General features: G+C 30.8%; 1 protein-coding gene across 4 annotated transcripts; it reads left to right on the forward strand.

The window, feature by feature from the left end:
* The first annotated feature begins 10,339 nt into the window (after nt 1-10,339).
* Nucleotides 10,340-16,376, forward strand: LOC133674600 (flocculation protein FLO11-like). Of its 4 annotated transcripts, XR_009835260.1 has the most exons (6): nt 10,341-10,560; nt 10,891-11,880; nt 12,591-12,821; nt 13,043-14,247; nt 15,112-15,407; nt 16,100-16,376. XR_009835260.1 is itself a non-coding variant. In XM_062095804.1 (5 exons), the coding sequence occupies exons 2-5, from the start codon at nt 10,920-10,922 to the stop codon at nt 15,139-15,141; spliced, it is 2,427 nt and encodes an 808-aa protein (XP_061951788.1). In that variant the 5' UTR covers nt 10,340-10,560; nt 10,874-10,919; the 3' UTR covers nt 15,142-15,610. The 4 variants fall into 4 exon arrangements, 3 of the variants coding, with proteins under 3 accessions (XP_061951788.1, XP_061951787.1, XP_061951789.1); XM_062095804.1 differs by lacking the exon at nt 16,100-16,376 and having other exon boundaries at nt 10,340-10,560; nt 10,874-11,880; nt 15,112-15,610; XM_062095803.1 differs by lacking the exon at nt 16,100-16,376 and having other exon boundaries at nt 15,112-15,610.

Raw genomic sequence — 16,376 nt, forward strand, 5'->3', positions numbered from 1 at the left:
TATTCTTAAACAAAACTAGATTTACCTTATTCTTGTTTAGAAACCTTGCTTTGAGTTTTTAAGATTTGAGCTTGATTCATTGTAAAGAATTTGCAAAACATGTATTTAGTTCTTTAACGAGTTGTTATATGTGTGTGTGTGTGCGCGCGTGCGCTTCACATGGTTGACTTTTTGAGTGATGATCAAATGAATTTCTAAAAATCTAATTAAATTAAGTGATTTTGAATAAATTAAGGTTACAAACAACTAAACTAATAACCCAATCTAAACTAAATTCTAAATCATTCAAGTTTTGGTTTTATTAGGTTGATTGAGCTGGTAATGATAACACTACTATTTAAATGCTTAAAAATACATGGGTGTAGTGTACTTTTTTAATGAAACAAAAAACTAATTTTTTGAATAAATTTATTCATAACTCAAATCCATATTATCATCAATTTTAAATTTTAGTGGGAGCATAAATATATGAAATTTTATTTAAAAACAAAGACTACTCAATATTTTGTTTTTCAATTATGAGCTTTTCATGCATGTGTTAAACTTGAGCACTTGAGTTTTCTAGTTTACATTAGCACAAATTAATAGAAAACAATACCAATAATAGCAATGTGTATTCACTAATCAAGTTTCTATTACATTCATACCACACTAATTATTCAATATATATAAAAAGTAGATATTTATATTTTATCTTTAGGGTTTTTATACAGGTATCCATTATCCAAGTACTATTTATTGTTCAATATATATAGCATAAATATTATACAACATAATTAATAAAGTTTGCTTTATAAATTTATAAAAAAAGTCAAATAAAGAGTATGTTTTTATACAAATAATAATGAGGCATCAAATTCAACTCTTTGCTTCTTTTTTAGAGGGTAGTTAAAGCTTACTTCACTTATCTTTCGTTAAACGTTTGTGGAGTGCAACGTAGAACTCAATATAGATCGTATTTATATTTATCAAATTTAATTTAAGATCTGACTTAATCAAAGCTTGAATTATCAATTTAACCTCTTTTTTTAATGAAAAATTAATATGATATCATTTTGACTTTTTATAAACAATAGTTAATTTGATCAGATTTAAATTAGATTAGATTAAGTTAATTAAATCAATCAAGTTTTGATTAGATTAATTAGATTTGACCAGATAAAATATCTTCTTAATTTTTTTCAAACCTAACCAAAGATTTTGCATTGTCAAGTTTTCCTATGAAACCATACATGGTTTAATAACACTCCTAACATTTATCTCTCATCTTCATATTAAAATTAAAAAAAAAAAGATAAAAAAGCTAAGAATTTTTTTATTTAACTGTGTAATTACCTTTTAACCTTTTTTCATTTAAGAAATTTAGTTGTGTTAGAAGGATATGGTTTTTTGTTTTCTTCTCTTTCTGTTAGGCAAGCAAAGACATTTTAGTTGATTTATCTTTTTTTCTCAGCATGGGTTATTTTTTTCTTTCTTTTCATGTCTACACTAGCAACACATACTCTCTTTTCTCATATTAGAAGTTGTCATTTTTTTTAATTGGTCTATATCTTTTGGTTTATGGAGAGAAGTTTTTATTTTTATTTTTACATAATGGTTGATATTTCTCTACATCTTTTTTTTCCTTAGCTTATGTTAATGGGTTATGTTCTTTTTTTTTTTTACTAGGATGATGAGAGAAATAAGAGGGCATCTTTGTTTAGCTTTTATCATGGTTGATGGTGGGGTGAGACCTAGGAGTTTGATGAGCAACATGAAATTGCAAAGCATCTTCAAACCCTAATTGAATTTAGGCCATAACTATATATTATTTATTCCTTCAATTATGGCTTTCTAATTATTTTTCCTTTTCACCTCTTTATTTCCCCTCCTTCTCTAGAGACCATATCACTATGGTTTCTATTTCTATTTCTCTTTTCTTCTTTTTTATTTTGGATTTAGTTATTTAAAAAGGAAAAGAAGTGATTTGTAAAAAGGAATCAAAGGCTTTAACTTGGACTTGCATTCCTCATTTCCTGCAAGGTCTTCTGCTTTTATAGAGTAATGATTTGTAACATATTTGTTCTTTGGTTCTCTTTGCTTTCTACCTTGGCTACTTTCTTCTCTTAGTTTAGTGTTTGGATTCATCATTGTATTACGCACCATTGACCTCTAAAACCATTAGATAATTAATACTAGCAACTAGCGGTTTCACTACATGATATGATACCATGAAAAATAATAATGCTCATATCCGTTTGTTTAGCCTATGTATTAAAAGGCATTATTGGATACCTTGAAATATATTCCATATGATTGAAAAATCAAATTTTGATTGTTCTATTAGTGTTCTCAAAAGTAAACTATTATACTTTAAAATATATTATTAATGTAAATGTTACTTTATGAGAGCTTCTCGCTTTATAAATAGTCACACTTTTAAAGCTACAACAAAGATTGTTGAGCTATTATATCCTTGAGATGACATATAATATAGTTCTGGCTATATTAGATTAAATTTTATAGATAAGATGTATCATCTCAAGAAAATAACATGACTCATACTTTAGCCTAGTCATCTTTATCTTGTGATAGTATGATAATGATGATTTAAACATCTCTATATCACAAAACTACATTAAACATGTTTTTTGTTCTTAATATTCTAGTGATAAAGGTATAAAGCTTTGCTTTATTTTCTACATTAATTTATTTAATAATATGTGATTTTAATTATTTTAATTTTATTTCTTTTATATGCTATAAATAACATCAAATCAGTTTTATAATCATAATATATATTTTAGGATAAATGCATAATATTATAGCTTTCCCCCTCAAACTCAAAGTTGTAACATTCGAGTAATTTTATGGTGCTTAGAGAGTAATTTATGACATCTTATTAGCTACTCTATTAGGCTTTCTCTAAAGAAAGAGATAAAAAAAATAGAAGAAAGAAAACATATATGGAGATATATTTGTCACTTTTGATGGGTTATGGATTTAATTTTCTCTTTCCTACATGTGTCTATTAATTTCTTTAACAAAGTGAACCCAGTGGAGTAACTAATATGATATTACTAGTTACTCTCAAGTGTGCATCATAAACCAAATTGAATTGATTTTTTTTTCTTAGTTTTGGTTTAGTTTTTAAATTTTTTTATTTACTTTTCACTTAAAAATGAAATTATAGGTTTATTTCTTAAAAACAATTAGGGATCAAAAGATATATTACCGTACAATATGGATTAGAATATATTTTAAAATGAAATTATAGGTTTACTTCTTGGTTTTTTTTAGGTTCTTTAGGGTTATTTAAGGGTTAGAATGATTTTGACATGTTGTTTGATTGAGAGAGAGTTGAGTTAAGTTGAGTTGTATTTTAATTAGTATAAGGATTGTGTCAAGGGATATTGTACAATCTAATTAGAATCTAAAGTGAATGGGATAAAGATAAAAGCTTGATAACATGATTATGCATGATTTTAAATTTTCTATAAGAAAAGTTTTTAATAAAGAACCTAAAGATAAAGTTACAAGACTAATGTGTTTAGTTATGTTTGGATATTGAGATGAAAATTTAGAATTAAAAAATTTTAATACAACAAAAAGTTGAATGATGTGAAGCTCTTAGTGACGGTCGTATATCTCTCTTTTAAATATTATTATGATTAATTTGAGAATTATACAATTGATTTTTTTTTAATTTACAAATAATAGTGTTAATCACTGGGTAAATTGATTTATAAGGGATACTTTGACAACTAGGCCATCGACTCAAGCTGGAGTGGGGACTTCGAACACAATAGGTAGGTGTATAACACCTATAACTTGTTAAATTATTGCATTTTTAACATTGTTAGAATTTACCCATTTTATCTTTGTTTCGAAATGTGAAACAAATGAACAAATGAATAATAGAGGAAAAGAAAGAATATAGATAAACAACCTGATTAACTACTCCTGTAAATAGAGGCTAATGATATCAAGAGATTTATGATATCGGTATTACCGATGGACAAATTAAAGTATCTGAAAGAACTTGATTAGCTACTCTGAATTCAAATAGCTAATGATATCGATGAATTACATTGACACTGGTATTACATTGAACTTGATTAGCTACTCTTGAAAATAGAGGCTAATGATGTCAAATGATTCTTGACATTGACATTACTGATGGATAAATTAAAGTATCTAAAAGGACTTGATTAAGGACTCCGATTTCATAACTATTGCTATTGATGGATTTCATTGATATCAACATTACTTTGATTTTGATTAGTTGAAAGTATCCTACATGAGATAAGTTATATTGCTACTTGTCTTTTATTCCTAATTGTTTGTTGTACCTAGTACCAGTGATCTATACATAGGTGAAATTATGTCTATTGTTATGAGTTAAATTCTAAATGGATAAGTGGGTTCAACTCTATCCATTCTAAAGTCGAGATCATTTTTACCACTCTTAATTGCTTAGTAAATTGACATATCGACAACCATTTGCTCTCGATTACAACTTATGACTATTAACAGTCTATCAAATCATGTCAATAAATCATTGAGTGAGCCTTTCATTAAACCTAGCCCCAGACCTAAAATGAGTTATCGCTAAATATTTTCGAAATGCAACAACAAACCTTGGATACTGACTTTTTAAAGTTCTATTTCCTATAATATAAAGGTTCACTCACATTATTTTGTAGAATGAGATTTTTAATGTCATAGTTCTAAATATCCAAACAATAACTAATATGAGTTGATCTACTTGGAGGTAGGATCTAGTAATACAAATGCTTTGGACTTACTCATCAAAATTAATACTCCTAATTGACACTTACATGCCATTAATGAATATTAGACTTAAAGGCTTGAAATTTGAAAAGAATATATGTTTTGAAAACAAGAAAAACAAAGGTGTTATCCCTCATTAACATTTGAGATAAAAACTTTATATGAATCTATCTCTCTCAAACATTACGAGTAAATAATAAAGCATTTTTTTACACGGTTTGAAAAACAAAGATTTTTTTAGGTACGAGTGTTCTTGGTTAGAAGAGAGTTTCCTAGGTTGACAGGGATGCCCCTAGATGCCACTAAGAGGTACTTTTCTAAATAAAATGGCACTGCTTACCGTGTCCTTGTTTGTTGGCGAATCAGCTAGCCCCGAAGAAGGGCTTACTTAGATTAATTAAGACTGCGGAATAAGCGTTAGCAAGAGACATTGAATCGAACTTCTTTTTCCTTGGCAGAGAAAGCTTCAAATGTTAGTCTAAAAAAGCCTTTTTTAATTTGGGTTAAACCTTAATGAATTTTATAAATAAGTTATAAAACCCAATATGTATATAATATGATGAAAACACATTCTTTAGACCTTTTTTTTTTTAGAAATATTGGAATATAAACCTTGGAATGTCTACGCATGTAAACTTTGTAAAAATTAATATAAAAAAAAGTATTTATGATTTTTTTTAAGAGTGAGCATAAAAGGTTTGGTTTATATGAAAATGATTTAAAACATAATTTAGTCATAAACATGAAGCTAAGGATAACTACAATAAGTATAGTAATAAAAATCTTAGATAACAATTTAAGCCTTAGAAAAAAGGATCTCAAGTCTTATACTATTCATTCATTAATCATCCAAGTAAGCAAAAACATATATTATAACTTTTTCTCATTCATAATCAATAAAGCATGCCACATTTAATTAACAAAAAAAATAGTCTTTTTTATGCACCATCATCTAAAAAAACAAAGCATAATTTAAAAACTAACTTTTCTCATTCCAAGTTTAGGTTACAAGTAAACCTAAAAACACAAGTTTTGGTTTTTCTTTGTGCATTTGTTTTGTTAACCAAAATCATCACATTTATTCTTCCATTTTTTTATATTTTAAAATACCTAAATAACACATAAAACAAATGTTAAAAAGCCATGCTTTAAATTTCTATCCATGTATTTCTCGTATATTAAACCATTATTTTTTTTTATATTTTTGATAAAAACATACAGTGTCTAAATTAAACCTAACTAAAGCCTAAAAACATCATTTTTAATTTGTGTTCATGCATTTTAAAGATAAAAGGACCATTTTGCAATATTTTTCACAAAAACCCTAAATTAAAAAAAAAAAAGAAAAAGAGTTGTGATTTACCTCAAAGGTGGTTCCAAAACAATGGGTAGGTGTTGTGGTGGTTTTTAATGGCTGTTATGGTGGATAATCGATGATGGAGAGATAGTTTGTTCTATTTCCTCTCTATAGGCTTGGGTTTCTTTTTTCCCTTTAGTTTGTGCCTCTTTTCTCTTCATTTTTCTTCCTTGTATTCCTTTTTTTATTCCTTTCTTTCCTTTTGAACTCTCTGGTTCGCGATGAACCAATTTAATGCCCTAAAAATTGATTTTTTTTTCATTTTTAATTTATGCAATCTCGATTGATTTTGGATTTAATTTTGATTTTCTTTTCAATTTCACGCCTAATGACCTTTAAAATCATCCCTTAATATTGTTAATGGATTTTTAATTTGTGCATTTTCAATTAAATTGATCCTAAATCTTATTTTTTTTCTTCAATCATTCTTTGATTGAATTAATAGGTCTCCAAATTCCACCACTTATTCTATTTTAGTTCTCGGTCTTTTAATTCTTTTATTTTTTTTATCAAATTGACTTTAAATTTCAATTTTGTCTTAAACTAAGTCCATAATTGAATTAATTGCAATTCCAAACTTTTTTAACTCTTTCATTTTGGTCTTTGGCTTTCATATTCAATCAATTTCGCCCTTAATTTTAATTTTCTCCTTAATTAGGCCTCTAATTTAATGAATTAGACTTCCAAACTTTGCCATATTTTCCATTTTAACCCTTGACCTTTCAATTTGTGCAATTATGACTAATTTTAACTATATTTCCAATTTTTTTCAATTAAACCTCTAAATGGCATGCCCACATGATTTTTCAACTACTGTTGTAAATTAAATTCTTGCCCAATTGCAACCTAAGCTATATTTTATTTTGAATCCTTTTTCTGTGAAGATTTGTTTACTGAAAATGATTTTTAAAAAAAAAATTAAAGAAAAGTTTTTTTCTTAAAATTTTGGAAAATTTCAAGGGGTAAAATTTGAGTTATGACATGAGTTGTGAATAAGAAAAGCCATGCACTCTTTTTAGGTGAGGAAGTTGGTTTCTTTCTACTTCTTTATTGATAAAATGCTATATTTTGGTGTATTTACCAAGATGTCTTTAAATTGATATGCGACATTTTATATGGAGGCACAAAGTTTCTCAATTTCTAAGTATATACCTTTTATTATAGTCAAGTTGTATAAAGTTATGTTCTATGTCTCATACATAAATACAAATATGTTATTTAACTTAAACCAAAAAAGAGAAAATGTTGTCTACATCCTTTTTTTTTTTTTCGTTTGATGGTGATCATGGGTAATGGGATTGCATAAAAAATCATCTAGCATTTCTATTTTTCACCAAAGTGTTGTTGTATTATATATAATCCATATGATATGACTTGTAGAGATAACACTAAGCCATATTAGTATGGACTTCTTCCATATGTTGAGGTTCATATGATCATCCTAGAGTGGAAACCTTTTTTTTTCTATATCTAAGACAAATAAAGCACCTTTTTCTTGTAGAATCTCTTTTTAGTATGAACCAAGACATTCTTCATCCTTGTTTTATAGAGCATTGTTAATGATCGACTAGTGTACATAAGTGACCCAATATGTATAGTTTTGGAAGTGGGGAAGATCTTTGTTATTTAAAGTTTAACGATGTCATTTTAAGTATTTGAAATGAAAAGTAAACTTACGGTTCTTTTGTTTTTTTAGAAATCTTTCGTATCTTATGAGAAAACCGAAGATTTAATGAAGAAGGTGAAGAGTTGGGTATTAATTAAAGAATTGATGAATTAATTTCAATTCAATTATATAGTTCTTGTAATTCTAATCATTACTCCTAAAAGCCAATAAATGTTTCGTTTTAAAATTGCTTAATTGGTTTACATGTAATATAATGAAACATAGTTAATTTTTTAGGGGAACGATGCTTGATTTTTCATGGTCAATGTTATGATTGATTTAAGGATAAATGATAGGTCGATATTCATTCATTTAGACTCAATAAAGAAAAAGGAAAGGCATTATTTATATCGAAGTCAAACTTGTTGGGTTTCCTGAAACACATACATGCCACTGAAATGATAAATTTAAAATTTTTAGGAGTCTTAAGGATCCTATTAGATAAATTTAAAGTTGTTTAGGGTTTATGTGGAGATTACCTGAAGATCATACGTTCTTTTCAGTTTTGAATATTTGCTTCAAGGCTGAGCTGTCTCAAACTATAAGTCGTTCAGGTGTTCAGCCTCTAATATTAATCCACACGAACCACTAGTGATAAATCTTCTAAAACCTTTTAGCTCTTTTCTTTTGTGTTTTAGGTGTTTACGTACTATACTTTTCTCACCTTCACTTCTTATTGGAAAATAAGAGGCATAACATTTTATTTATAGGGAAACCTAAAAACCCTATAAATGACAAATATCAACTTGCTTCTTAAATAATATCACATATATTATTTTATAATAATTTTAGAAATTTATTCAATCAAGTCCCTACTTGATTTTTCTAGGTTTAAAATTATAATTCCCTATATTAATCACATTCTAGTTCTCAATTTCTAAAATTTATTTACAATCAACTCATACTTGATTAATCATCTTATTTTAATTTTTGATCAATGATTCTTATATATGTGACTTATTAGGTTCCCTAATAAGTTGATCTAAATATAAATCATAAAATAATGTTAAATAAATTAAAATTTTTAATTTATTATCAATTTAATAATTGATTTATTTATATTTAAAGATCAAGTACAATGACTAATAACTTGTTATGATACCCAAAATATCAAGAAAGTCATAAGTGATTTGACTTAATTTTTTAGTGATTCGTTTCTTAGTGTAATTATTATCATTTCATCATGAATGTTTTGATTTATATATTATAATATAAAATATGTTTGCTTTGTTAAATCATGTTAGTTCTCAACATTATAGTAATTGATTATTTGAATAAGATTTTGATTTTTTTTTTCAAAACTTATTCCACCTTAGCCAAGGATTTCATAATCAATATTATTTGAGAACAATGAAAGTTTTTTTTTCCCCTAATTCACTTGGAGTGATGAATCTTCTCTTAATTACTCAAATACCTTCATATAGTTTATGTTATACTCAATGTCTGCTAATTTTTTACCTTTGATTAGGACAATATATGGTCAAGATCAGAACATAACACTCTCTATATAAAATAACTTAGTGATATCAAGTTTAAGGATTGTTTACATAACTATTATAAGAGTTTTTTCATAGATATAAGTGATCTGTTCATATGAAATTCTCTTGCGGGTTAGTTCAATATACATGTCGTCTAACAAACACTTACATATTAGTTCTAGGTAGGATACCTCAATTTATAAAACAACTGTTACATTTCATAAAGGAAGAAATATAATATGCATCAGTCTTAACATCTCTAATTAATGTTTAATCTTAATAGAACATTGATTAAGAATATTTACGAACAATGCTTTGATACAATAGAAATCTTATAATTATAGCAACTTTATAATTTTATTTGCAAAATATTTTTGTTTCATGAACTTTATCTTTACTCTAAATTCATTAATTAAATATTAAATTCATTAATCAAATATAAATGAATATTAAAAATAAATAAAATTTTTATTAATAATAAATATATTTCACACAAATAAAATTAATATTATATGTAACCAATCTATTGACTTCATAATATATTTACTAAAAAACTCATCCACTTATCAATTGATTAAGATAAAATTATTGTTCATTGTTAGGTTTTTAGCTGGATAGTAAGGAAAGGAAATCGATCATTCATCAGGAAATTAAGATTCACACTAATTTATTCATCAATAAAGACTACAATTAAGATTCATTGTTACTTTTTATATATTTAAAAAAATAAATCTCATATGCCATAAAAAAATTAAAAGATAAAAAAAAGACTAAAATGTCATAAACAATCTCATTTTATTTTATGTTTTAATTAATACATGTATCTTGTTAGTTTACACGTATCTCGATTAATTTTATAAGTTTTGAAATTAACAATTATATAAATCTTCAATAACCATTATATTAGTAACCACATGACTCAACCTTAAAATCACAAAAATCAAACCCCATAATTTTAAACTTTTATCACTAAACTATCACTAGTTCTCATTCCATTTTTACTTGAACGTTATCCAACTCGACATATCAAACACATCCTAAAATTACAATTTCACTATTTTCATATGAAAAATTAACTCATAGGGTCTCTTTATTCTCACGCCAAGGCCGAGTTAAAGAAAACCCAACCGAGTCCATCACAAAATTCAAATAATCTCTCAGTGTCTCCTTCTTGCTATTCCTCCATTACAAATACAATCTAAGCGACAATTCCACTTCTCTCAGCACTAACTAGGGTTCGCTATTCCTCCTTTTTTCATTCTCTCTACCCTACGATCTTCCTCATGGTAAGTCTTCCTTCTTCATTGCCGTTGTGATTTATATATTTTCTCTATTGTTTGGCTGTTGAGAAATTCGAGCGAAGAAAAGAAAAGAAACTGCTGTTGAAATTATAACCTGACTTTCCCTTTTTTTTCCTTCTTGATTTTCCTGCGTTATTGAATATTGCTTTCTTACTTCCCAATTCTGTTGAAGATGCTATTACTATGTCGTTTTGCATGTTGAGATTTAATTAAATTCCGCTTTCCTAATTAATTTACATCAAAGTTTTTTTTTTTTTATTATTCTTATTGTTTTTCTTTTCATTTTTCTCTTAATTAGTTAATTAATTCCCGCAGGCTTAGGAAAGTCGTTGAATTTCTCCAATATGTATGGTCAAGGGAGTTTTAATCCCCAGTCCGGTGGCCAAGGTTCTCAAACACCCATTGCTCCTTCATACTCTCACCGTCCGCCTCCTCTTCCTCACAATTTCCAACTAGGTCCTCCTCCTCACACTGGTCAGCCAAGTTTGCCCCCGCCCCAACATCAACTTGCACCTGCTGGGACGGCAAATGCTGCCCAGTCTTGTTTACACTCTTCTACAACTGTTCGTGGAATTGCTCCTTTCCAGCATGTTTATGCACCTGCGCAGCATTCTTCCTATTTAGCATCGGGCCCTCCTCCTCCCCCTCCCTTTGGTTTGCATCGTCTTGAAATGTTACAGGCCCCGCTGCCTCCTAGAGGTTTACCTCCTCCTCCTCCTCCTCCACCACCACCTTCTCAAGGTCAGAGGTTTTATAATTCGCTGCCACAACAGCTAGCTGGTGTGCAGGGTCTGCAGCATATCCCCCCTCCACCTCCCCCACCTCTTCTTCCAACTTCCAGTTTCTCAACATCTGCTCCCTTTGGGAGTTCTGCTGAGTCTAATGGTGCCAATCCTCAAATGCTTTCAATGGCTTCCCTACCACCACCCCCACCCCCACCACCAACCTCTTCTGCACCGCTGATTCCACCTTCTCCTCCTCAGTCTAACTCTCACATGTTGCCAGTATCTGCACCTGTCCTAGCTGGTTCCTATCCACTGCTTCACTCTGATATTGCTTCCAACTCCAGCATACCTTCTGGTGATAAATTGGGCACTACTGGTTCTGTCAATGAAGCTATCCCTCTCAATCAGGGTGGACATAGTGTTCCTATGCATGATGGCAACATATATCTGGAAGGTGGAAGTGGCACTGAGGTAGATTGTAAATTGGATGAAGCAAAGAATTTTTCACAACCCAGTCATTTGATGGTTGCCGCTGGATCCCACATGTCTGCTGATTCTGATTCCGATATGGAGATGGAAGGTTAGTGCCTTATCGGTATTTTCTCGGTCTACTTCATAAGGTGTTTGTTTGCTGATATTTGCTAAGGTAATTATGTTTCTCAGATGTCTCTATCCCTCCTTTGAAGTATGTAAATCTTATAAAACGTATCATCTATTTGTTTGATGTTAAAGAGAAAATGAGATGCCTGACTGGTTCTTGTTTGCACCGTGATTGTGAAGTGTGACCGGGATACAAAATATTTATTATTCTTGGAAATTTGTTGTTTGTATGCCAAATATTTTTACCCCTCCTAGGTCAGTTGTGCTACCCCCAAACATCCGATTGCGTTTTCTAACTGAAATGGGATATCACTAAAAAAAATATTTCCTTGGTTTTGTTTTATTGATTTATTCATTTAAATCCAATCTTAATTTCATAACTTAAGGTAATTTCGTTAGTGGAATGGCTTGCTGTTTGGTTGTCTTGTGTCAATGTGGTGCCAAGAGGCCTCTCCCCTTCTGACTTTGTCAAGAAGTGGTACTTTTGTGTTTTGGATGATGCATGTTAGTTGGTGGAAGAAAGAGTTCATGTTGAATGATCTGAACAACTGATCCAATTTGGTGAAGTTTTCTTGACTGTTTATTTTGTTTGTACATATCATTATGGATGAGTAATATTTTGTGTTTGTATTGTGGAATTATTGATTCATATCATTGTTTGCTTCTCTCTCATCACCGGGTGCTTTTCAGATGATATTACCCAGTCTGACAATGACCAGGCAGCAAATCACCCTATTGGAGATCTAACTCACTGCAATCATTTGATAGCTGGAGACTCTGATATAAGAGAGCAGTTGCGTGAACTGCAGAGTTCAGCACAATCTGATGCTGCCACTTTGGTTTTATCAGTCCCTGGTTCCTCCAGGCTGGATAATGGTCAACAAGGTCAATCTTATACCCACACACTGTTTTTCTCTACATGTACAATCTCTTCCTAATTTTCTCCCTTTTGAGATAATTATATATTTTAATGGCTTAATATTGTATGCCCGTGCTTATATCTGCACTTGTATGGTTCTCACGTAGGTTGCTTATGATGTGTAGACCTGTTGCATGTCCATTAAGTTTGGAGTTAATAATGATTTCAATTTAATGGTCGAAACTCAATTCCTGTCGTAACCAATTGACATTTGGAAAAACAGTTTCTGAAGTTCATAGCCCAGTCATTAATTCAGCTGGAGCTGATGAAAAAAGTTCATCAAGGGCCATGGCAGCTGCTGGATGTGAGAATTCTGATAAGTATTCTAGTGAAGTTTTAAAAGGAGGCAGCCCATTCAGACTTCTGCAGGATAATGCTTCTGAGGATAGCTCAGAAAATAATGACGAGCCCTATTTGAAAAATACCATTCCTAAAACTGCTTCAAAATTAGTTACAGTTGGCTCTGAAGATTTGCAGCAGCAACAGCCATCCTATTGTTTGAGTCACTTTGCTACTGATAATGTGTATGGTCTATCTGGGAAGATAGGTTCTTCATCTGTGCTCCCACCAGATATTCTGGACTCAAATCAGTTGTCTTGCCTGCCCAATTTTGCAGTATCAAAAAATTCAACTCTCCCTAATACTTATCCAGCTAGTTTTGAGCTGCCACTCAACTCCAAATTCAGTTCTGATGTTTTAAGACAAGAAAAGGTTGCATCCTATACTAGCATGTATGATCAATCTTCAAGTTGGAACTGTATTTCACATGATGGACAAGATGCCAGTGTTCGATCAAGACAGCCAATCTCTTCTCCCAGTTCTGCTAGGGATGTTGCACAAATTATTCCTAGGTCTGGTAGTGATCAGTATGATCCATTTTTGGACAGCATTGAGCCAACTTCAAACTCATTTAAGAGACTTGACCACATTCAGAAGTGGGAATCCAGTAACACTGACATTATGCCGAGGCTTAGTGTTTCAGACAAATCATTGGATGTCGAAGAAAACAATAAGAAAGAGGTTAGAGGCATTGCTCTTTCTACATCCTTTGATAATGAGGAGTTTGGTGAGACTGCAGATGCAGAAGTCGGTGACGTTGAGGATCAGAGCCAAAGTAATCCTGTTGTCGTGAATGTGAATATGGGTGATATGGAGATCGATCAGGTTAAGTCTCCAAGGAAGAGCAAAAATAGCAAGGACTCCAGATCAATGAAGCTTTTCAAGGTTGCCCTTGCAGATTTTGTGAAGGAGGTTTTAAAGCCATCATGGCAACAGGGTAACATGAGCAAGGAAGCATTTAAGACTATTGTCAAGAAGACAGTTGATAAGGTTGCAGGAGCGATGAAGAGCCACCAAATACCCAAGTCCAAGGCGAAAATAGATCATTATATTGACTCATCACAATGGAAATTGACAAAACTTGTGATGGTAAATCCTCCTTTCTTTTACCTTGAAGCTGCCTAGCTTTCAATTAATGATGCTTTCTAATTAAGTTGGCAAAAACATGATATTTATATTTAAGGCCTGTTTGTATAAAAATCAGTGGGGATGGATAATTGGTTCTTTTAGAAATATCATTTCTGATTCATGTTGTCTGGCCAGGCCATATGAATCAGTAGGACAGATAGAGGTCCCATGACCTCATTACTTAGCTTATGAGTCTACTGATTGGAACATTAATTTCTCGCTATCAGTAAAAATATGATCATGGAATTGGATATTGTCATTCTAGAACATAGAAATCATGGATGGAAAACAGGCTGTGTGTTGCAGCTAGACAACTCTTCTATAAGTATGCTTCCTCTCCAATTCTGCCCCTTTCCGCTGAAAGAAGGGAAATTAATGGACATGAATTCTTAACCATGAGTTTTTTCTATCTAGTAATTTTTTTAGTGGGACTTGGGATTTGTTGCAGTGTACTTTTTAAATTTTGAACAATGAATTGTACAGTTGTATTTCATTTATCAAGGGAAGGTAGGTTTTTAAAGTTTGGAGGTTGCGCCTACAACATTGCCACAAAAAAGGTCCAATTTCAAGAAGCTCATATGACTGAAAAATTGCATCAGTGTGGGCACAAAATATCATTCTTAGCAATTAAGACCATCATGAAGAATATTTCAAAATATGATTAGAACTTCTCTTTTGTAAATGGACATGTTTGGGGACACAAAACAGGAAAATTTGTGGGGAGTGCAACTTCAAAAAGTTTTTCTATGCATGATTAGATTCTATATGCTCTTTAATTATGTCATATTTGTTTTGGCAATACCATTTTCTTATTTTGTTCTGCAGGGTTATGTTGATAAGTATGCCAAAGGGTAAAAGTTGATACCAGGATGGTTTCTGGTTGAAGGCATTGATTTTGCTTGCTTTGTGCGACTATAGTGCCACCGGAGCTGCAAAACAACCTAGAATTGGTTGTAGAGCTGTGAGAATAGGTGGGAAAAAAGAGAGCTGGCATTAGTAGATTCCTTCATTTTGTGAAGCTTGCACCTGCCAGAAAAAGAACATATTAAGGTCTATGACCAGGGGAACTCAGTTACAGCGTATTCCAACTTCAAGGAAATTCTTAGGAGGCTCCAAAATGTGTATGTAATGTGCTGCTTCGAAAGAATGTTGCACTTTCCTTTTGATGTGGAGCTATTTTGTTAACTCTCTTGTAAATTGCCAGTTTTTATTATGATCACTGAGTACATATTTGATTGTTGACTTGTTTGTCGTGTATTCATTGGAAGGAGAGAGGATGAATTCGGAAGCATGAATATAAACAACTTCAGATTTATTAAGAGAAGATTTTTTTTTTTTGTTAATTTGCATGATATATTTTATAGTCCTGACTCATCTCAATTTGTCATTAGCAATGATATGTTTTGGTATCTGGTTTATTAATCAAAACTAGAAAAATTGAATTATCTTTCTTTTTTCCCTTCTCAAAGTACTATATCTATGCATGTTTTGGACACTGGTGTTGGATTGAGAAACAGGTGCTACAGTGTTAACTTGGACTTCTAAAGATAAGTTGGTTGTACATAATGTTAGCAGGTAACATATGTATGCTGTCTTTACATTGCGTGATCAGTACAGGATTGAGCTCTAGGTAATTATAACGAATTTGACTGCAATCATGAATTACCGAACCATGATTGAAATTTTGATTTTTTCAACAATCAAAGCATGATCACAGGTCAGATAAATCTACTTATGTACATAGCGACCATGCATCTGATTCTTGGTTGCATAGGTTTTCACTATTTTACTTCTTTTTTTTCCTTGTTTGCAGTCATACTGCAATAGAGAGGTCATTGAGCAATCCCTTTCAAGAGTTTACCTTAACAAACATGATTCCCAGTGTTGGAGCAGAACCGTTCTCCAGAGCTTACAGTCAGTCTAGTTAGCAGTAACCTCTCGGGTGAGATCTTATGGCTTGTTCATGTTTTCTGTTCTGTGAGTAGCATCTTTCAGTAGAATTGGATTGGTATGGTTACCAATGAGATTAATGAATTTATTGAGTTACAAGATTGAGATTTATTAATTTATTTTGAATGCATGAATGTCAA

Source organism: Populus nigra, chromosome 15 (assembly GCF_951802175.1).
Source record: "Populus nigra chromosome 15, ddPopNigr1.1, whole genome shotgun sequence".
Lineage (NCBI taxonomy): Eukaryota > Viridiplantae > Streptophyta > Magnoliopsida > Malpighiales > Salicaceae > Populus > Populus nigra.